The 23,281-nt window shown below is 43.2% G+C and overlaps 1 protein-coding gene across 1 annotated transcript in view; it reads left to right on the top strand.

Annotated features, from left to right (window-relative positions):
* Nucleotides 1-23,281, top strand: part of POC1A (POC1 centriolar protein A) — a 59,415-nt gene that overhangs the window by 33,947 nt on the left and 2,187 nt on the right. The window contains exon 10 of the mRNA XM_061458389.1: nt 12,780-12,920. Coding sequence (XP_061314373.1) covers nt 12,780-12,920 — 141 coding nt within the window. The remainder of the gene's footprint in view (nt 1-12,779; nt 12,921-23,281) is intronic.

The raw sequence follows: 23,281 nt of genomic DNA, 5'->3' as shown, positions 1-23,281 counted from the left end.
AGGCAGAGGCAGACTGGAGCCTTCAGTAGAGGCTGGTTTCTCAGGCAGTTGGTTAAAGTTCATTATGAATCAGGGTACTGGGCTTGTTTGCAGCAATAGACATGAACTTCAAAGGTCTCTGCCCACCTGCTTGTGTTTTCTGTAAATAAAAGGCTTAGGAGTTGCAGCTTGCTTTAAAAGTAAAACTCCTTCGTGCAAGGACTGATGGAAACAAAAGAGAAGCTCATGATGAGCAGGAACTGAAGTCATGACTATGGTGTAAAAGCACAGACAGGAAAGTGTGATAAACACTAAAGCTGTCAGAAGTGAATTGCCACTGTTAGTGTAAATGTGAGGCTTTAAATGTTAGATCAGAATTATGGTAGCTTTCAAATAGTTGCTTACTCTTACATTGCAAGCTAACAATTGTTGCTACTAGATGTTGCATAATTGCGTTGAAAACTGCAGTTGAGGCAAGAGCTCGTGCTGCATGCTGTGTGGAGCTGATGGAAAGAAATGAAGTCTTACAGTGCTGTATGTTGATCCTGTAAGATTCTGGATTGAAGCAAATACAAGTGCTATGTGGTAAGAGTAAATTCGTGCTTTAAGCTGCAGTCTGGAATGTTTAGGACCTAAAAGAAAGTCAGAATAGGAGGTAGGGATTTTGTATGTGACTTTGTAAATATGGTCTTTTATGCTTGTCCTGGAATCAGTAGGCTGTAAGCATAAAGGTCTGTCTGTATAAAGAGTTGCGTACGATCAGCTCAAAAGACATGTTCACAGATCTGATATGTTGTAAAAACATTCATCATACAATTTGTTCTCTCCAGAAAGGGCACAGAATGTGTTTTTGAGGGTTTGGTGGTGGTGTTTTTCCCAAATACAAGGCAGGCTTCGTACATGCGGTGCAGCTGATGTGAGGATACAGGAACATTTGTTGAGTTATGTGACAGATCTGCTGCTGTTGTTGACTAATTCCAAGAAGACTGTGTATGGTCGAGTGTTAGGAGCAGATGCTGAACAGTTGATGTCACGTGGACAGTTAGAAAATGCTTGGGTGTTTATCTAAACTTGTGCACTGAAAATTATGAATAAAACCACTGTAGTTAAGCTAAGCTGGTAAACAGCTTTTCATGCACTACTATGGAAAGTAGTTCACTGATACAGGGATTCTTCACTCGAGTTTAAGCATGAACCTTCTTCAGGCGTGTTGTAACTCCTTGTGAAAAATACCACTTTGCAAAGGAGGCGGCTGATGAGGAGACTTCGGTCTAAGACTGCATATAGCTTTCTGAAGGAAAATACTGTAAAACTTACTTGTGTTGCGGTACCCCAGAGACAAAGCTGTCTTTAACAGGGGGAGTGGGAGCTTCAGATGTCCAGAAGGCTGTAAAATGCGTGGTCAGCAAGGGATACATGTAGATTGCTCATCTCAGACTGAGGGTATCCTGGCAAGAGAGGTAATAGATGCAGCATAACTTAAGCTTGCAGGTGATGGGGAAGAGTTTCTCTTGCCACTTCTGTTGCGAATTCTGCAACCATATAACTTAAATATAAGCAGCTTAGTTGTCAGCTTCTGGTAGGACTCTGAGAGACCTGCTTATATGAGTGGATGTGCAGACAGACTCAAAACTGGGTAATCCCTTGTTTGGGCAATTTAGGAGACATGGGCAGAGGTGCAGAGTTGTCCTCTGTCACCCTCTTGCCAAGAATAATTTCTGCTCTTTTGAAATTCAAGAGTGCAAATGTTTTAGGGATCTTCAGCTCCTTTGAAGTTAAATAGTACTCAATTGTGGAGCCACCAAATTTGAAAGTTAATGGCATAGCAGACTTCACAGAGTGAAGCTTGGGAAGAGCAGTGCTTCAGTAGACTATTAAACAAGTAAGTGGCCTGTGACTCTTCAGATGTGTCTTTTGGTTGAGACAGGCATTTAGGCCTCTTCCTAAGCTGCGGGGTTTAACATTTTCTCCTGGCATTGGACTATGTTTCTTTCCTCCATGGCAATTTTCCCCAAAGAGTTCTGTTGAATAGGATTAGAGACTAATTCCAAAACCCATGATCTGATCATAAAGTTGTCTGAAGCCTATAACTGCATGTCCAAAGCTGACTCCACCTCTCCCTTTGCTGGTTCTGTTTCATCTTTGGTGACCTTGGGTGCCTCCTGCTCTCAGCCTGAGGTCTCTGTGCTGACTGCAGCAGTTCATTCTGTCAGCCACTAGTTCCTTGTGCAAATAAATTCCTCCTGAATTACTCATAGGCCAGATGTGCCTTTTCCTTTTCTGACCTTTTGGCTTCCAAATGGTAACTCTCTGTAATTTTGGCATCCATTACCATGGACAAATTCTTTTGTACACTTTTACTTACTGTGAAATCCCCTCCTGGGAAGCACTTTCAAGGCACAGAGCTGTAGTTCTTTGCAATTGGACGTGAATGTGTGTTGTCGTTTGCACCTCCTTCATCCCCTTCTATTTATTTATCTTGAAGTGTTGTAAGGGAGGAATCCTGTATTCACAGCAGGGGCTCTAACCTTCATCCTTCAGGATAAAGGTGGTCTGCAAAATGATTATTTTTCCTGACCTATTTGTCACCTTGTTTCTCTGAGGATGGCTTTAGTTTGGTAAATGACGGTCTTTCCTTTGGAATGGGTAGGTAGATTATTTACTTAAAAGATCAACATTGTGATGAGTGCTTAAGATGCTCTCTACTCTGCTTGGCTGTCTGAGCAGAAGCTTCAGAGGGCCCTGCAAGACTCTTACTACAACTTACCAAAGGATGCTCAGGAGCTCTTCCACATGTTCTTCACAAGCAGCGTAGTTGCGGATGGTTACCCCAGCTGCCTGGCCTTTATTACTCTTTTGCTGAAGGAAGCTCATTCACCTAAGCCTGTTGCAGCATGTGAGTGTAATTTTTTGCAAGGAGACAGTTTCAACAGGAGCAATGTACACCTTCAGAGGCTGAACATGTGCCTCCTTTGTGATGTGGACAAAGACGGGTCTCTGCTTTGGCCTGTGCCTGAAGAGGCTGTGCTTGTAAATCTTGTGAGAGCCAGAAGGATGTAATTTTCTTTCATCACTCACGTTCTTCTCTGAGCAAGAGCAGCTAGTAGCTCTTTCTGTGCAAGAAGTGTGCCCCTGTGGTGTCTTCCACTCATCTTCCTGGAAACCAGAGATTTAGAGTGGGATGAGCTCTAACGTCCAAGAAGTTCCAGACACTTCGTTGACTAAGGGAGCTGTCACGGTGAGTAAGGCTGGCTAGCTGAGAATGTTTGCTTGATCTCTTCCTGCCTATTGCAGCATCCCTAGAATCTGGAGAACATGATCATTCTTCCCGTTATGGTAGTATGGTTAGTAGGAACTCTGGCTAACATGGGCCAGAAAGAGCACACTGCACATTCACTTATAAACACATGTTCTTGCTAAAAAAGAGAGAGAAACTTGGTCTTATGCTGTGCGTTTACAGGCCTATCTGAACTCCTTCACCCTGGTACAGATAATCTGGTTCCAGCCCAGAACACCGGGCAGGAAGGCATCAGTGTTGCATCTTCCCTTTTGTGGGTAGCCCCCAAGGGCGTAACTGCTGGGTTTCATCATTGGAAAGGCTGTATCCAACTGAGCTCTAGAGTCCAGCTCTAATTCACTGGAGGCTGAAGCCTGGTAACAGTGCCAGGTTTCTTCCTATCAGGAAGCCCAAGTTCATCTGAGCGGAACTGAACAGCTCTATCAGTTGGCTGTGCTGCTTGTGGAGCCTCACTGTAGATCCTGCCAGTTTTCCTGCATCTTAATTTGACTGTGAGGCTGCATCAGGGCAAAATAAATGGTTTTCTCTCACTCAACTAAATGAGTGTCTGCCTCGCAAGCAGTTAACAGCAGAGCTCCTTTCTGGAAGATGTGCCAGGAAGCCTCTGCTAATGGCTAGCACTCTGTTACTCTATTTCAGCTTTTTTCTTGTTGCTGTGTGAAAATGAAGTATTCACAAGCTAATGGGTTTTGCCTCTATGATGTTGCTCTTTATCCTGAAACTTTTGGGTTTGTTTTCCTCTTGGTCTGGTCACTGTAAGGAAAAAAAGGTGAACATGTCAAACAGGTGAAAGCTTATGTCTTCTCTGATTTTGTGCCTCAATATTTTTACATGTTGCAGTCTGTTTCAGAGTTTTCTGATCTTGATGACAGACCTAAGAGAGAGAAAAGGCAGGGTATAGGCAGCCTCAGCTTGGCTTTCCAAGAGGCTCAGAACGACTGCACTGACCCGCAACAGATTTGCCTTTCAGTGGATGGGAGCAGCTGTGCTGCTACAACTGCTTTGCTGTGTTCTGGCTTGACAAGACTTTCTGTAGAAATAGGAGGATCAGCTTTTAATTTCTGTCACCTTGCAGCAAATAGATTTGTTCTTTCAGGCTCTGGAACAATAAGGCAAGTCCTGACAAGTCATTATTGGTCAGAATAGAAATTGCCTTTTAAGTTCAGCATCTCAGGCTAATTAATGTAAATTCACCCACTTAGGTTGCTGCTGTGTGTGGCTTGTTCTAGTGCTTGAGTCATAATTCAAAGAGAAGGGACGGAGGGAAGATTTATGGTTTTTTGCTCTTCCAAGCTGCTGTTGTCAGCTCTGAGATGAAGATGGCTCCAGCTTGAAGAGCTTCTAAGAGCTCAGGCTTTTCTGCTAAAATGCAGGCTTGAAGCAAAGTCGTAACAAATGGGCATGTTCTGTGCAGACACACACGTGCTGTGTTTACACGTGTGTATGTATACATATAACGTTTGGTTTTTTTATTGTTTGTATTTTTACTGTGAGGGTGGTGAGGCATCCCTGCCACGGCACTGGGGATGGACCTTGATGATCTTAAGGTCCTTTTCGATCCTAACTAGTCTATGATTCTGTAAGTGATACACATGAATATGTGATATGTATGTTACACAGCATATACATACCTAGTTCATTAGAACGAGGCAAATGAGTCTGAAGAAAAAAATGAGCTGGAAGCTGTTGTTCCCACTTAAGGAGATCTATGTCTGTTTTGCTTCTTGCCTTGAAGACTGTTGGTGTCGACGAACCTGTAGCTGGCTAACCCAAGGCTGAGGATAAACACTTTGCTTCAGTGTTTGGCTTCTTTCTCTTGGGAGCCTTTGCCAAGAGCAATCTTAAATAGGGCCAGAGAACAGTAGTTCAATTTTTGGTGAAATTTCTTACCAGTGGTTCTCATGTTTATCTTTTTGTTCCTGTAGTGGCTTGTTTCCACCAAAACTGTTCCTTTGAGATTTTTTGGTGCTGTTCTGCTCCAGGAGCAGTGTTTAAAATGGCCAGTTAAGTGCCACCTGTACAACAAAGCCTAATTACTCCATATTAAATTTGAGAAGACCTCTTCATATCTCCCAAGACAACACTAAGGCTGATGGGAAGGGAGAATTGGTTAAGGGAGGTAAAATGTCTAAGCAAAGTAAGACAAGACAAATCTAACATGCTGAAGGCCACACTCAGCTTTACCTTCTCAAGGAACACAGACCTGCTGTATTTTTTTCAACAGCTGGTAGTTATGAACTCTTACCTGGCTGTGCACTCTTTCACTGGGCTTTCAATGTCTGGCAGTCCTAATTCCCATTATAACTTGTCATAGGAAAGCCACTTGTGCTTTTGTAATAAATGCAGAGCTTTCCCATTCTTCTTGGAGGTTTGTAGAGGCTTTTTAGCTATTGAAAGTGTAACTCAAATTGGAACGGAGCTGACTACTGAAGCTTACTTCCTATATTTTATCATTTTCCCTTAGTAAGACCAAATTAATGTAGTATTGCATTAATAACTAGTAATTTGGAAGCCATAGCTTTTTTTAGAGTTACGTTCCTTTCTGAATTGAGGTTGTGGTGATCTGCATTGCCAGGGTTTATGAGGAACTGAGTCTTCTATCCCTCCCAGTGCCAGCTACACTCCTCTTTGGAAACAGTGCAGGAATTTACTTTCTTTCGTCTTTCTGTGTAAAACAGAGATCACGTAGCACAAAAACTCATGATCTCGGCTGGCAAACAACCGGTTGATGCCATGGTGTATATAGTGGTGCCCAGTATAAGCCAGCTGAAAAGCACAGGCAGCACGTAGCTTGGGTGCATTTAGCTGTGTGCATAGATGCTTGTTACTTGGGGGTACCTGGAAAACCACGATACTAATGTCTGTCTTGGTTTAAAAGTGATATAGAGGGTACAGTTAAGTGGACGAAGAGACAGTGAACCACCACATAGGATGGGAACAGCTTTTCCCTTCTGGCAGGCAGGAGCAGGGTGAGGACCTGCTTTGGCAGGAGACTGCCAAACAGTGACACTTGCAGAGATAGGATGCCAGTATTTCAGTCCGAGTGCAGCCTTCTGTGTATGGACAGGTTGTTTTCATGCATGTTTGAGTACTGTAGCTGGCCATTAGCTAGTAGCCTTGTCTCTTTTCTTTCTGGCAGCTTGCATTGCTGGATGGTGTGATACTTCACTTAAAATACACAAACCTAATGCCATTCGCGTGCCTCTGCCAGTGGTTCACTTGGGCTTTGGCACAAGAGTGCCTTGGGATTTAAAGAGGTTTGAGGTGTACCTGTTAACTATACTACTTCTTAGGGTTATCACAGATTTAATATTTATTTGCCTACAGCAAAACATGGCCATTACTGTATAGGCACCAAGTTTTAATATTTTAACTTGGTATTTTTAGTAACACCGACAAGGAGGAGGGTTCTGTCTAAATAATTTCTGGCCTGTGGCATATCTAACCCAACTTTTGGTGTGAAGCAAAAATAAAAGGGGATTAATGTTCTTTTCATGTCCCTTCTCTTTTTCTCCTCCCTCCCTCCCAAATCACCTTCCATTATTGCAACTTGAGTCCTGAAATAAGAAGTGAGGAGGGATGAATAGTCCTATAAATTGTTTCGCAAGGTTAAATTAACTTGTATGCTATTTCTGGTTGTTACCCTAGGCTGCTCTGAACAGTTAATGTGGAGTAATGCAAGGCTTGAAGAATGTGATTGCTCCAGAAATTTTGGTGGTGCCTTAAAGAGGGGGTGCTTTTCCAGGCTAGAGAAACGTGCTTGTGCTTGAAGAGCTGTGTTTAGTCAATGGTATTTTGTATGTAGCAGAGAGAAGTGAGGTTACCTCTCAGTTTTTCGCAGGTCCTCCAGTCTGGTACGGTATGCTCCGGCTGACCTTCTTGTGGAGCTTACCTTGAAGCTGATAGGCTTCCACTGGATGTCACTGTTGCTCTCTGGGAGCACGTTGAAAATATCACTTTACCTGTGGTGAAAATGACTTCTCAAAATAGAAGACTTTTAATGGTATTTCTCTCTCATTTCGATGAAGTAGAATTGCGATCTGAATAAACAGTGTGCACCACCTTTGGGAGTTTTCTGCTCCTCTGGTGTTTCATGGGGAATTCTTTTCGGCTAAAATAGCGAATGTAATTGCACTTAGCGAGTTTTAATCCATCGGCTGTCCGTATTGAATTGAATACATTGGATGTGTGTGTTGCTTAAAGGGAATGAATCCTTCTAGGTACTTGAAAATTAATTCTTAATAATATCTTACTCTCTTTAAAGAAGAAACAAAACCCTTTAGAATAGTAGATACACAGTGGAAAATGATTTAAAGGGACTTAAAGGTAGAGCTGCACCATTCACTTCTCATCACTCAGTTGCTCCCTTCCAGTGGAGAGAGGTGAAAAGATGGAAAAGTAAGTCCTTCCTCTGGATTTAATTTTAAGAATGTAGTTATCTGAGGTCCATCTGAAATAATACTACTTTTTATTAGTAGGTGTAAAATTCAGGTAGGTGCTTATCCTCTCAACATATCTTCTAAATATCGCCATTTAGAAAGCAAAATGGCTTTTTTTTCCAGTTGTTCCTTGCAGTTTTACTATGGATGTACACGTGTTGTGTAGTTAATACTTTTCCCCCACCCTGCTATCAGTGCTATAATAGCTGGCCAGAATGCTCTTTAGCCAGAACAATTTTCGTAAGAGGCTCAGTAAGAGACCTCTGGAATGAAGGATGATTAATTTTCCCCTTCCCCCAAGTAGTTGCACTGTGCTGTCTTTAAGTGGTTGCTATAAATAAATCACTTCTGTTTTCCCTTTGTCACTGAGAGCTGCATTGTATTCTGAAACGGCTCATCTATTCTTCCTTTAATGTTCAGCTGCTTCTTGCTATACCCCTAGAGCTTAATACGCAGATGTTGTAATAAGATATTTAATGGCAAATACATTGATCTGGTTGTGCCAAGTAAATTGTGCACTTGAACTCTGACTAAAATAAATGAAACCTCTGCACCAGTGTTATTGTTTCTGGTGCCTGTCCTCAGGATTCAGCAGCACTTTACATTGCAGGTGAGTCAGATGGGAGCACAGTTGTCTCTGTAATGGTGATGCTCATCAGTGCTGAGACTGTCACAGTGCCAGGGCATATTTCTATGTTGTTTGCAGTGTTATAAAAAATCTGTTAGAATTTAAATGACTAGTGCTGGCTCACAACATGATACAGATTGCTATTAGGAGAAGGGTGGCTGTAGTTTGGTCTGTGAGGGTTTTCTTACTCATTCTTATGGACAGTAGCGGGGGTTGATTTAACCCTCTCTTACAGCATCTGAGGTGGTAGTGTTAGGGCAGTTCAGTTTTCCCCACCTGGGTGCACGTTTCCTTTCAGATGTACTGCCTGCCCATTAAGGTAGTGGTAAGTACAAGTTGTAGTCTGGCTGGTAAGGGAAAGTTTCCAAACGCTTCCCTCATTTGTTAATTGCAGAGGGCAAAGCTTTCCCTGAATAACCCCACAACGATGCTTACCACTGTCACGTTTGGAAGTTCTGCTAACCATTCACTAGAGGCAGCCTTGTTGCCTTTATAATGCAGCTTCAACTGGTGTCACTGCTGTATTTGAACTATAGCTGAAGTCTAGGTGGTGCTTGTGGCAGAAGACCTGTCCTTCTGAGCACTGCAGTCTCTTTCCAGTTCTTTAATGAAGAACGTGTTTGAGCTCATCAGAATGTTTGGCACCTTCCTAAAATTAATGTTAAACAAAATTCTGGGTGTCTGTTCCAATTTAAGATACTTGTAAAATCTTCCAGCATCTGCCCTGTGAAGCCCTGGCTGTGTTTTTCTTAGCAGGCAAAGCTTTCCTTGACTAAAACATGGAGATTTTGGCATGAAAAACCTGAAAGAAGTGAAAACCCCCACAAACGTTTTTCTCCTTGATGCCATGAAATCACTGTTCCCCTTTGTTCACAAAGCTTCTGTTAGCTGGTAGCAGAGAGAAGTGCTTTGGGTAGTGTCAATACAAATATACCTACTTGGGCTCCTCAGCCTCTTCAGAAAAAGTGGGTTGAAATTAGCCTAGTGAATTTGATTCAGATGGATGCTTTAACCTCTGAAAAGGAAGGTGCTGGGCCTTTGTGTAGTGCAGCAGTGTGCATGTCCATCTGGGCCAGGTTGACTGTCAGCCTGTCCTTTGCTGTTGTCCTTCTGCTCTTCTGTACTTCCTGGGCTGCATTTACAGCTTGTCGTTTTCATGTGTGTCTAGATGAGAGTTTGCAGCATTCTCGGTAATCTCTGCCTTGTGTTGGACCTGCCTATGTTGGGCAAATCCAGGCTTAACCCTTAATCCAGTCTCTTGTTGGATGCTGTATATAGGGCCACCCTTTGAGAAGCTTACTTGGATGGGTCCCATACTTCGGGTTGCAGCCTGGTGCCGTCAGAGCGGGTGGTATGAGTAAGAAGCTATAGAGCAAACTGACTTCAGTTTCTCTGCCTGCCTGTTTATGGGCAGCAGTTCAAAGTGCTGTCTGTGGGTGTGGGTGTGGGATACTTGGCTTTTGCACCTGCAGTGCCAGGGTAGGTTAGATAGGATGTGCTTGTTCCTTGAACTGAATATTCAAATACCATGGTCAATTAAAAGCCTCCCTTTTGAAAGGTACACTCCATGACACATTGGCATAGCTTTTATTTGATGACTGGATATGTCCCTAGTTTAGATAGATGAATTCAGTACTTCACTGCTGAAGGCTCTAGCTGCAGATTATCTTCTGGATGATGATGGGCTATAAGGAACCTTTCCGGCAGCTGTGGTGTTTGAAATGGGACATTATGCCATATTATCATGCTTCTATTTTAAGTGTAGATACACTTCTGTTCTTGGGGGTGTTGCCACCATGCAGAGTGCCTTCTGGAGCCTGCTTGGGCTCTGTGGAGGTGGCTTGCTTGGCTTTTCATGGGGGTGGTAGACAGCCTGGGAGCTGATCAGCAGAATTTAGCATCTGTGACAAGAGGCTGCTGCTGCTCCTGGCTTTAACTTGACATGATGAAGGACCACCTGATTCATAAAGCATCAGCTGTGGGAGCATCTCTGCAGTATTGACCTTCCAAATGTGACAGGCTCTTAAACTTTGTGGACTGTAGCAAAGAGAATATCAACTCTGAGTTCAACCCAGAAGCTTTTTATGAAAAGCTGTCTGACAAATGCTATAAAGATAGAGGGAGAAAATATGTTAGTACAGTCATTTTTCTGCTTCTGTGAGTCAGCTTGTTCTAATGGTTTTGAAGTAGAGAGCTCATCATCGTTTGGGGTTTTTAAGTGCAGGTTGTATGCAGTGTTAGCTCGCTTAAATTTCTGCTGTGCCATGATTGACTGACCTAAAGTTACATCAGAATAGGATAGTTAGCCTTAAAATAACAAGAAAACATGCTTTTTAGTGCTGATTACCCATTGAAAAAGTGTTTTGTGGGGGGATTTTTTTGTTGTTGATTTTTACTTTTAAATTCAAACGGCAAATAGCAGCTTTGTAAGGCTGGTTTTATCTCATCTCTGCAAGAACATATTTTGATTCAATCAATGCATCAAGCAGCAACATGTGGCTCTTGGGCTACCTGCAGCCCAGGAGTAGTTTGAGTGTGGCTCCCATGCCAAGGCTGTGCAGCGTGACCCAGATTGTGGGCTGTGTTGGCCTAGGGCCTGTGGATAATCCAAATTATCCAAGCAAGTGGGAGGAAGCAAATTAGCAGAGGCTGGTGTGGCTGGCACCACCTGATACCCAGCTGCATCCCAAGCCTGCGGTGTAGCACGGTGATCCCTGTGGAACAGTTGTTAGATGTATCCTTTGAACCTTTCCCTTCATCTCCTTATACAAAAGTGGTCTGTATGGTTGGCTGTAGGAGGGTAGTTTGGGTGACAGGGACTGGAAGGCTGGTCAGCCCTTACTAGCAGTTAGTGGTCAGCAGCAAGGCATTCTCCTGTCAAAGCTTACTGTTCTGTGCCCTCTTTCCCCTTCCCCTCTCAGTCTCCAGTTTCCCTATGTAGTCACATTTCTCTTTGCACTGCTTGTTGCTTATTTTGCCCACCCGTTGGGCTAGACCTCAGCCTTGGGAGCCTTTCTGTGGCCGAAACCTGTGACTCACAGCAGCAAAAGTGTTTTAATGTATATTTCTTCCTTAAAAAAATGTATATTTATGTATGTGTGTGTACACACGTGTATCTTCATAACGCACTAAACATTTGGGAGTTTAAATTTACATGAGCTAGTGTAAGGTCTTACTGCAGCTTAGTTGCACATCTGCACACACCTGGCATCAAATAGAGAGATGAGCAGGTAAATCGCTGCAGCACTGCTGAGAAATGCTTTTGTGGTAGTGTGTGTGTAAGAGAAGAGATGGAAGCAGCTCTTCCCTTCTTGCTTAGAAAAAATACGTGTGGGAGAACTTTTAGAGACCATTTTCCAATCTGTCAGAAGTCTGTGCTGCTTGTGGATTTGCAGACTTTAGTCATACGTGTGAGTAACAAGTTCATGGGATGCAGCAGCACCAGGTGTCAGGCCATGGAGTTTTGAGCGCTGTGATCTTGGCTTTAGATTCAAATGTTGTCTGTTGGTGTGAATTGAGAAACTTAAGTCTGCAATCGCTTAACCAGTTGGCTACCTTGTTAGATAAACTTCTCTGCACTACTCCTATTGATGGTAGTGCAGATAAATAATGCAAATAGTGTTTGTTCTAGAAGAAAGATGCCATTTTGAAAGAAAAGGAAAGAAGAATGAGTTCTCTAGTAGAGATCTGTTTGTGCTTTTACAACTTAATTTATTCTGAATGAAATATTCAGGCTTGCATAACTAAACCAGTTGAAATTGAAACTTCAAAGTAAACTTGTTCTTAACCTCATTGAGGAGGGAAAACCAGTTCAAGATACAAACAAAATTAAAATTTCTAAATCCAAGCTGCCTGTTTTAATTCATATTGAAACAGTTTGCTCCTGGTGAACTGTGGTACAGCATCCCTGCATTCTTACAACTACCAAACATGGGGAGAGGCTTTTACTTTACTGCTGGCGTGAGATAATTGTGCTCCTCTCAGGGTGGCTTACTTAATTCTTATAATTTGGATGTAGTGCTTCCATGTGGCTCCAGTAAGTCTTCGTTTTCCTGTGCAGTCTGTGCCTGTGTACTGCATGAGCATGCCAAAGCGCTTTGCACGTACAGACAAAACTTGAGCCTTGCAGTGTTGCTTCAGGATTGTTATCCAAAGTTTGCCTTTCCTGATGAAGGTTTAAAAACAAAGACACACAAAAACACCCAACAAAACAGAAAACGACAAAGCACTCCTTCCACCTGGGGAAGGCAGACAAGTCTGCAGCAGCTTTTCCTTTTCCAGCTGTGGCAAGAACAATTCCTTTTCTCCCTTGCCTGTTTTTAATAGCACAGACTGCCCCAGCATAAGCTGTGCTTTACTGTGTCCTTGCCATGAAACAGAAATCCTTCCCCAGTTGTTTGCATCGCAATAGCAGATTGTCTCTTTCTTTTTCTAGCCATCAGAAATGGACTGTGGTATTCATCTTAAGAAAACAAAAACTCAGGATTCTGGTGGGAACCGTGAGCAACAGGAGGAGGAGACCAGTCTTGCAAATACCTTGGAGCATATTATGGGACAGCTGGATGTTCTGACTCAGGTATGGTTTGCTCTTTTATTTTATAGTGAAAAGAGTACCTCTGGCTGGAACAACTTGGAATATTTTGCAGTAGTTTTATAGAATAAAAGTGTGGCTAATTTAAAACCTTGCTATTTAGTAGCTTTTCGATAAATCTGTCTTCGTCTGCTTGTCAGCTTATCCCTTATCGGTTCCTTCACATCTTCCTGAGTTCCAGCTTAGGCCCAGCCCTTCCCCTAACTCCTTTATGCTGCAGTGTTGCAGAGCACTCCTTGAGCCAGCTCTGGTTCCCTGTGCTATTAGCCATGGTTCGTCTAAGGTAATGCCTGAAGGAGCTGTTGGCAGTGGGACTCTGTTTTGGTGTATAATCTGTCTCTCTTCCCTCCCTCATTATACTGCAGTCTATAGGCAAACTCTGTTCAGATCCCACTCCTTTTCCCCACCCAACATTCACCTACACAATCCAATTTCTGCAGTATTCTCCTCCCATCAACAAGTCTGGGCCCTTCTGTGTCTCATCTCTGAAACATGCTTTTCACCCACAGCCAGCAAACAACTAATCCCTTGCTAAAGCATTAACATACAGCTCTTCCTCAGTCGCTAAGCAGTGCTTGAACAGTACCAGCCGTTAATGGTGATCATCACAGTATGTGTTTACTTAATACAAATGTGGGGATAGAGCTGCTTTGTGTTTAAATAGCTGCTCATTGCTCCTGTGAAGAAATACCATTTCTGACTATTGTCTGGGGCTGAAGTTCATTGTGTATTTTTGGGGTACCTGAGAGGCAAGGGGATAGTAAACACTGGTGATCTCCTGTAGTTGAGACCATTGTCATGGAATGGAAAAATCTGCTTTTTCTGTGAGTTCGGGTGCTGTTTCTGAGGAAGAAGCAGATCTTGGACACTTGGTATTGAACATACTGATTATTAGTCCAAGTTAGCTCTTTGCTGTTAAGAAGTACTTGTCAAAAGGTGTAAAATGATGGGTTGGGGGGCCTATCAGGGGGTTGAAGTAGAGCCGCTTTAGGGATTAAAAAACATTCTGGGACTACAGACAGCCTAAAATAGAGTAGGGTGAAAACCAAAAGGTACTTAAGTTAATTTGGCAGAAGTGCAAGAAAGCATTTTTCCTCTGATCTCTAAAACACTGAACACCGGAGGGTGGGTGGGGGGAATCTTACGTGTTACATTGGGCCCTCGTGCTTGTGAGTAAAATGCAACCCTGTGTGTACACGAAATATTATTGCTGTTTTTACGTCTCCTTAGTAAGTTTGGAATGTGATTGTTATCTTTCATTGCATAAATCGGATCCACGCTTCTGATGATGGATGTGTAATGGCTCGTTTTCAACTTCATAGGTGTTTAGAGGAGGCAAATATTGCAGTAAACAGTATGTGTATGATTTAAACTAGATATCAGCAATGCAAACATCTCTCTCGAAGATGTTGTGTAACTGTAGAAAATTCCAAATGTTGTTTTAAACATAGCAGAAATTGAGACCAGTGGGGGAGGAATAAATTAGTAGGTTATAGGATAAAATTGGAAATAGGCCTGAAATAGTAAAAATCCAAAAAGCTGCCTTGAGTAGCTGCATTCAGCAGCCTTTTACCTTTTTTGTAGCTATTCTGCCTCTATTTTGTTGTCCTTGAAGTACTTTATTTCCCATTGGTTATAATTTTTGTATGTTGTATTTTGTATTAACACCATTTAAACGCATCTGTACAAATTGATGTTCCTGACACACTGTTGAAATGGTTTCATAATTCTTCATTTTCATGCCATGGTTTTGATATTTAGCAGTGAAACAAACCAACACCAAGTGAACTTAAGCAAATGAGCCTGGAAGAAGTCCTCATTCCTAGACTAAGGAGGAGGGATGCAAGCAGGTAGCAATGCAGAGACATGGAAGGTAACTCTGGAGGGTGGTTAGGCCCTGGCATAGATTGCCCAAAGAAATGGTGAATGCTTCATCCCTGGCAGTGTTCAAGGCCAAGCTGGACAGAGCCTTGGGTGAGATGGTTTAGTGTGAGGTGTCCCTGCCCATGGCAGGGGGGTTGGAACTGGATGATCTTAAGGTCCTTTCCAACCCTGACTATTCTGTGATTCTGTGATTTGTTTTTTCCAATGCTGATGTTCGATAACAGAGAAGGGAGTGCTGCTCCAGCAGAGCCACTCTTACCCCTCTTTCATGCAGTTAGATGTTGACTGGGAAGGAGCCATGGCACACAGAGATCCAAGCAAAATGGAAGCAATGGCTGCTGGTGCTGGATTGGTTTTCTTTCCTAGCTATTTCTGCCAAAGCACAATAGGACACCGCTCCCTGTGCGTGGCAGACTCAAACCAACATTGTGTGTTTTCTGGGCCTGCTGATTCCTATGGAAGGACAACATCACTGCTGCTTCAAAATGGAACAAATATGTTTCATAAATAACACGTAACAAGTGTCAGGGTTGTTTTTCTTGGAGAAGGGCTGAGGACACTCCTGGTCCTCTTATAAATCATTGCTTTGTAATTCCCGAGTATTGGTTGTTTAAAGAGACTGCTAATTTCATAAGCAGGGCCATTCAGTTGAAGGGAAAAGAGAGAGCCCAGAAACCCTTTATCGATATAGCCATCTAGGGTTTTTCAGGAATTTATAATTTGTTAGCTTTGTGGGAGGTTGGGAATACTTTTGATGTGGAACCATGTACCAGTGGGGGAAACTTAAAGTTGTGATAAACTACTTTTGGAAATTAGAAAAATATAAGTTTAATTTATTTTCCTAACTTTTTCCCATAGCTGTCATTTCAAGGGTTATCATGCTAAACCTGGTGTCATGTGGAAGTGGGAAGGAGAGCAAATACTTTCAATTTCTGCCGAAAGAGGTACTAGTAAGACATCAGCTGAAGGCTGTCATCTCTTGCCAGTGCAGAGCTTTGTTCTGAGCTGTACGCTTGAACCGCATTGTCTGCTGCTCACCAATTATCAGTACTTCCCGCAGTACAGTGACAATAGATTGACAATAGATTTCCAGATGAAGTGGGGTGCCATGTACTTAGAGACAGCGGGATTGTTTTTATTCCATTAAGAGGTCTCTTCCTGCTAGACACCAATTGCAAGTAGAAGCGCCGAGGCTGTGGATGCATCATGCCCTGCACAGCAGGATACACTTGAACAGGCTTGCTCCTTCAGTTAGGTACTTCAGTTCTTACTAGAGAAAGCGTGATCAGAAGAAACCGGTAGCTCTTGTATGCCACATCTAGCAGTAACCGCTACAGTGAACAGATGTGACCCCCTTGGATTTAGAGAGCTTCATTTGTATGTTGCTGACTTTGTGCTGTGATTTTATTCCTTAAGATCTTGGCATCTTTCTTTAAACTGGTTTGTGATTGAACGCAACTTTCCTCTCTTCCTCCTCCCAGAACTCTCTCAGGACATCTTTTGTTTTACTTGTAACAAAGTGCTCTAATGTGACCTGACAGGGCCTTCGTGTATTTTTCTAAATGTGGTTTGTGTTTGGCCATACTTCACATGCAGATGAAGAAGTTAATGCTTGACTGCATTTTCAGCAGGGTAGCGCGTGTTTGACGGTTCTGCTGCCGGGAAGAGCGGAGTGAGTGGAGTGAGGCTGAGACCCAGACATAAGCAGGTTGTTTCCAGTAGTTTGGATTACTTAAAGATACCCTGGTGCCCCTTTGTAGGAAAGTAGGCAATTCAAATCGAGCAAAGGAATGAGGAAGAGGAGTAATAAATGTATGTTATAGATGCTTTGCTTGCTTCTCCCTTTTCTGCAGCTTAGTACCTTGTCAGTGTCCCAGTGTTTAAAATTCCTGCTCTTCACTGGCATTTCAGAAATGTGAAAAGGAGGAAGGCACAAAATGTTTACTTTTTTGGTTTTTTCTTTATCAAAGGCTGGATCTCAGTTTCTCTGTGCCTATGTAAAGAGATGGGCTGAGAATTAGAGCTTAAAGGAGAGGGGAGGAAAGGTGATTTTCTCTCTTGGATAACTTTTTGGAACAGAAAAGCATGTTTTGGCCGAAGCAGAAATGGAGCAGATACTGAGTTTGCTTGGTTCAGATGCATTTTCTGCACTTGCAGCTGAACTGCACTTCTGAAAGACCATCTGTGAGTAACCATCTTGGCTGCAGTGGAAAACTTGTATTTGCAAGGATCACCTTCAAAGAGTCTGTATATATACTCTTGCTCTCACTACAGACACCTGCAGCTACAAGGTTCACTTTGTTAATCTGCAGCACTGGTGGGCAGCGGGCACTGAGGCAAAAGCTGCTGGTTTCATGTGGGAAGGAAGATGCCTGCTCCAAACAAAGAGTTCAAAATCAGGTTAACATAAAAATTCATAAATAGCTAAGATAATCCACCCACAGGAAACAGCTTTATATACTTCCCCAAAGTAATCTTCCGTTGAAGCTGGGAGAAAACAATACAATGAAATGGAGAAGACTTGGTAAATCTGTAAAATAATCCAAGCCTGAATTGAAGGACAGTGCAGCTCGTGTGAGATTAAAGGATTATTTCAGTCCAGAAAAGATTGCAGAGGGAGGGAAGATATTTTTTTTAATTAATTTCTTTAGCATAAAAAAAGGACTTGGACATAAAAGGGTCCTTTTTTAATTAAAACTGAGGATGTTTGTGTGTGCAGTGCTTATAATGGAAACGAGTAAGTGAAATCTGTTACTCCTTTGAGACACGGTCTCCAAAGTCTGTGTTGCTGGGGAATGAGCATGGCCCCTCTCTTCTGAGAAGTATTGAATGTACATTAAGTAACTGCTTTAGTAAAACAAATGCTTTTATGACTTCAACTATGAGGGGGTGGAGGGGGTGGGTTATAGGTGCTACTACCTCTGTCTTGTGCAGATGTCTTGGTTTCTGTGTTGCTCTCAAGACTCAAACACCTACTGGCTGCAGGTGGACCCAACACATAGAAAAATTGCAGTGGTTTTTATTCTGAAAGACATGGATTGAAAGCCAAAACAATAAAAAAGTTCCCATCTGAAAAATGTGTGAAACACCAGCTGAGCTTGGGGTTTAAATCTTAATTTTAAGGGACAAAGAGGCTACTTCTCTGGAGTTAAACCCATCTCTTGGAGGTGCAGCAGCTTTGATCTCTCACTCATAACAAATGAAATATCCTGGGTTTTGCCAGTCCTCTGTATATCATCGGAGCTACTCTGTTTTTCTGCAGTGATATATAATATACTTGTTACAAAATCTCCAGAGTTTCAATGCGAATACATTATTCTTCTGTCTAAGACCACCTAAATTAAATGTGCTCCTAGGGATATTGCTATATTAGCAGGCTACTCTAAAGTGTAAAGTCTTGGCTTCTTAAAAGCACTGATGTCTCCCTGGAGGCCCACAGGACCCTCACCTTCCATTATCCTTCAATAGGGAGAAATACCACTTCCCACAGTTTGGTTTCACAAGCAGACCTTAGCAATTAATAGCAATTGTTATTCAGCCATCGGTATCAGCAGCTGTGTTAATTTAGCTGAGGATTTGCATGCTTTCAGAGGTAGATTGGGCAGCAGGGAGGGAGATGGGAAGTCTTTGTGGCTGGGGGAGACCTCTAGTCATTTGGGGTTCTAACCACTATACTGTGCAGCTGCTCACATGGTAGATGCTTGGGTGGTTTGTTGTAGCTCATCATAACTTGCTGTGTGGTGAAACTTGAAGTCTGGGTTGGTCCAGCCCCAGAGGCTTAGGACCTGTGTACCGAGGAAGCTGTCAGTACCTGTGCCGCGGATTGCAGCCATTCCCTTCCAGAAACTTGCAGGATCTGATGCAGGTGCCAGCAGTTTAGCTTAGGCTCATCAGCTGTCAAGACTGGAGCAACAGCAGCGTGTGATGAAATGTGTTTAGTAAGAGGGCTGTAAATGGAAAGGCTCAGTTAGAGATGGCTTGTGTGCCTCGTGTCTCCACACCGTGCAGAAGAAACTGGCAGAGCTTGTGCCTTATCTTTGTGATTAGGATTGATTTAATAGAACATCCTTTTCTGTCCTTCAGAGTCCCTTTGGTCACTGTGATACTGGTACTGAGCATGCTGGTTAGCCTGGCAAAGTGGCTGATACTGGTTTTTTCAGGTACTCTTGTATGGTTTTCCTACCTATAAAAAACACAATGAGCACCGCAAGTGATTACTGTGTTACTGCTGTGCTGTGTCTGCAGCATGAGTAGGCTCATGCAGTACACCAGAGCCCCATCCAACTGGCCGTGGACACTTCCAGGGAGGGGGCACCCACAACTTCTCTGGGCAGCTTGTTCTAATGTCTCACCACCCTCACAGTAATAATGAGGAAGAGTTAGCTGAGCAATGCTGGTTTTGGATTTTACAGCAACCCACCTCCTTCTTGTAGTGCTTTGGTCTGCTCAATGTAAGTAATGCTTTACCTGTCAAGTATTGAATAGCACACTTCTGACTGCTGGCTGGAGGCAGCTGGTGGGGTTATGATCTCTTGTGAAAGAACTGACAAAGAGGTTGTTTAGCCTCAAGACTTCCTGAGCAGATCTGAGCTCTGCGTAGGGATCCTGATAAAGCCAGGTTAGTGCTGGCAGTTGCACTTCTGCAGGCTTTGCCATGTATTCCGAACCCACATGGCCCAGCAGTGACATTGGGTGAATGTGCAAAACTGTGTTGAGAAGGCTTATGGGACTTCCTAACCCGCAGTGCTGCACTGACTAATACATTCCTGTCTAGCCACACTGGAGCTGAGTGTTTTCTAGTAACAAATACAAAAGTCTGTGGAATTTGAAGCATGTTATGAAGTAAACCCAGGAAAACTCTCCCATTAAAGAGAGACTGAGGGGAAGACTAAAGCACTGCATGAGCTTTCTTCATTCTGAAATGATCAATACACTATCCGTAGCCTGGTGTGAAATACTCTGTGCGGATGGGCTTTGGGAATTTGCCTTAAAGTCTGCATTCAGAGCAGCTGAGCTGGTGAGGAGCTACAGAACTTACTTAAAACAGCTCTGGGGAGCAGGTCCTGGTTTAGTCTGAGCAGAAAATGAAAACATAACAACAAAACACAAACCCCAACCACAAAACAAAAATAAAACCCACCTTAATTGCGCATTTGATCTCTGAGATTAAGGCTTTGACCACTAGAGTATAGCTGGTGGCAGCGTGCAAAGAGCCTTGCATGCATTCATTTGCTACGGGAAGTGTTGATAACTGTGGAGGTTTCATACCTAGTTCACTCTCAGATAAGAGGCTGACTTCCTTGATCAGTCTAAACTGCCAGCTTTGGCTGGAAATGTGTCAGAGCATGCAGAGTGGTGGTAGCAGCTTTGGGTCCCATCTCAAAACTGTGTTGTATAGCTTGCACATGCAGAGGGCAGCCTGCCTTTCTTTAAGCTTAGTGATAGCAGGGGGCTGCTTTGAGTGCCACTGGATGCAGCTGCTGAGATTGAAGGGGCAAGTCCCGGCAAAGCTTATATGATAGGAGGCAAGGCTGCTTCTTACCATACAGGTTCACACTTGAACCTCAAAGTGACTTCTGCTTCACAAGCTCTCCCATGAGCCTTTCAGTCTTGCAGCTGAAGTTTGGTATTTGAACTACTGTTGGTGGAAGGAGTTAATTAATTTTTTTGTCTGTAAAAGGTAGGCAGGGCTACCCTGGTGCAGGGCCTTCCTGTGGCAGTTTATTACGTTTGTGTTAGTTTAGAGAACAGGCTCCCAAGCTCAGTTTACCTGGATATTTGATAATTCCTGTCTCCACATAGGACTGCGTATATGCTTGGGACTGTATTTAGTGGGTGTTGGAGGTATCATTTTAGTGATCAGCGTACAATAACTGGGGCCACTTGTCAGTATTACTGGCTTTAATGCATGCATTTGAAGGTTGGCAGCTGTACTTCTTTCTTGAAAGACTGTTTTTACTTTCCAGTATGGTGCCAACAGGCTTCCTCAATGGTGTGCAGCAGTCTGTGGTCCAGGAGTCACAGATCTGTGCCCCAGAGGTATATAGGTACCTCTGAACTCACTCATTCTTTCTTCCCAAAGAGGGACCACTAGATGCTCAGGCAGCACTTTCATGATGCAGTTTACTTGCTGTACTTCTTGGCCATGTTTGTGACTAAGATTGGCTCTGAAATGGCCATTTTGGGGGAAAAAACATGAGAAGTTATAGCAGGGCATCTAGATCCTTGAAAACAAACCAGTGTTGGCCTTGCGCATTACAGAGGGCAGAGCTCTTAACCCCCGCAAGTGTCATTCTGCAGGTCCATGGGCTGCTTCATTGCACCTCATAAAAGGCATCCCTAAGTCTCTCCTTGTACCAGCACAATGGAGTGAGGAAACAGTGCAGATAAACTTACAAACTTTTGCATTTTCTGGTAAGTTGAAGAGAAATTGATGCTTTTGTAAATTAACATGTCAAACAGAAAAGAGAAATCTGAAGAGGCAGAAGTAATGTGTTTTCCTTGGGCTCTTTGATATGTTAGTGCTCTGCAAAAACCTCTTTTAGCATACTCTTGGAAAAACTGGCAGAGCAAACTTTTAAGAACCTTTTTATTGAAGTAAAGCTGGGAACTGCTTCCACCTCCACGATCAATGGAGAGAGGGATTTTCTGTTATGAAATGATGACAGGAATAGAAATGCAAGTGTAATACTTTGGAGCACATTTGCAGTCAATGTGTGGGATCGTATTCCTTGTAGGATCAGCCAAGCTGTTGTTAACCTCCTCTGAGTAACTGTTGTGTCAATATGTGGGGATTTTTTGGGGTCCCACAATTACTGGTGATGCACTGGAGCAGTGTTATGACCCCCATGCTATTCTGTGTGTTAACTCAATCAAACCAGTGTGAGTGGCACACTGAAAAACCCATGCGCTGCTGGCAAGGGAGGGGCTGCACCTTGCTGCTTGCAGAGCAGCCATCCAAAGCATGCCTGCTGTGCCCCAACCACCAGGTCAAGTACTGCTGAAGTTAAATAATGAGCAGCCATCTGTCCAGGTGGAGATCTCTCTCCTGGCAGGGACTCCTGCCACTGCTCCAGATGGTTGCTGATAGCCTCTGCTTACTTATTCTGGTCTCTGCTCTTCAAGTTTCCTTTAGCAGTGGTAGAACTGGTTCCCCTTATCTGTAGTCCTCAAAAGAAGCAGGACTGATTGTCCCTGCAGGGCTGCTGCAGAAGCCTTGGCCCTGGGGCTGGTGGTGCTTAAACTGTCTCTGCTACAGGGAAATGTTTAATAGGGTTTAAGGAGTAACATACTGGTGAAAGCATCTTGAAACAGCATCGCAAGTCATTATGATTTGGTTTGTGGGAGTTAAAATAACATGGAGGAATAGGGTAGGGGGCTTGTCATCATGTAAGCAAGTGTGAGTACTGGCTACTTCGGGTGTCCTGGGGGAGGGTGGAGCTGAAAATTCCCCAGAACTTAAAAAGTACATAGGAAGCAACTTGTTTTCTCCATCGTTTTTTGATAGCATTTCCAGAAAGAAAAGCAGTTTGTTTCTAGGGTAGGTCTGCAGAGGTGAATGAAGACCAGTGTTGCAGGGAGAGCTCGTAGGAGTGATTTGAGTAAGTTTTCTTAGTGTGAAAAGTCACGTTTTGTGTTCTGGTGTCCATAGTAATGCTCAGTGTGTTAGTGTAGTGTCAGAAATACTCCCAAATGATACAAAAAAGGTTGATCTTTCTTCTTGTTTAAGCCTGAGCTGTTATCCTGCTGCCAGTTTGAGCCAGGGCTTTAATAAATTATCTAGCATTTACTCCCTGGTGCGTAATGGAGACATGTACTGCGCTCCTGACACAGGAAGCCCAAGTCCTGCTGCAGAGAAGTGGCTCGAGCACGAGGCTGGCTCCAGTGAATCCTCACTGAACCTGCTTAACAGTGTTTTCCTCCCTGGTGCAGTTGTTGGTTTGTCGTCTTCTGAAAAGCAAAAACATGCAGGAGTTGAATGGGTGCAGTTTAATTTGCCTGCCCACAAGGGCTTGCTTTGTAAGCAGCAACATGGAAATACTGTAAAACTGTCAGCTGCTAATAAAGAAGCTTGTCTTTTAAGTTACAGTATGGCGCTAATAGCAGCTGGGCAGTATTTGTGCTTTCCCTTACCTTCGTAGGGTGTCAGATGCCCTTTGTATTTGGGCATCATATATTCAAGTCTGAATGGGCTGTAGTCACTGGTTCCTACTTTGGACTTCCTGGATTTCGTTTCTGACTGCTACTTTTCCACTTTTAGTTTCCAAAAACTACTCACTACAAGTTTTTTGCATATACTTACATGCAATTTCCATTCCAATAAACATTTTCCTTGCAGCTTTTTCACAAATCCAGCACTTCGAGATCCGCTTCACTTGCGTTTAGTCTCATGGTGCTGCATGTAACAGCTCTTAACTCGTATCGACAGGATTGTGATGGCTGTAAATCATGAGATATAGGAA

Source organism: Pezoporus flaviventris, unplaced genomic scaffold, assembly GCF_033815535.1.
Source record: "Pezoporus flaviventris isolate CSIRO_AGI_PZ_B2104156 unplaced genomic scaffold, CSIRO_AGI_Pfla_v1 ptg000026l, whole genome shotgun sequence".
In the NCBI taxonomy this organism is placed as follows: domain Eukaryota; kingdom Metazoa; phylum Chordata; class Aves; order Psittaciformes; family Psittacidae; genus Pezoporus; species Pezoporus flaviventris.
This window is presented reverse-complemented; position numbering and strand designations above follow the sequence as displayed.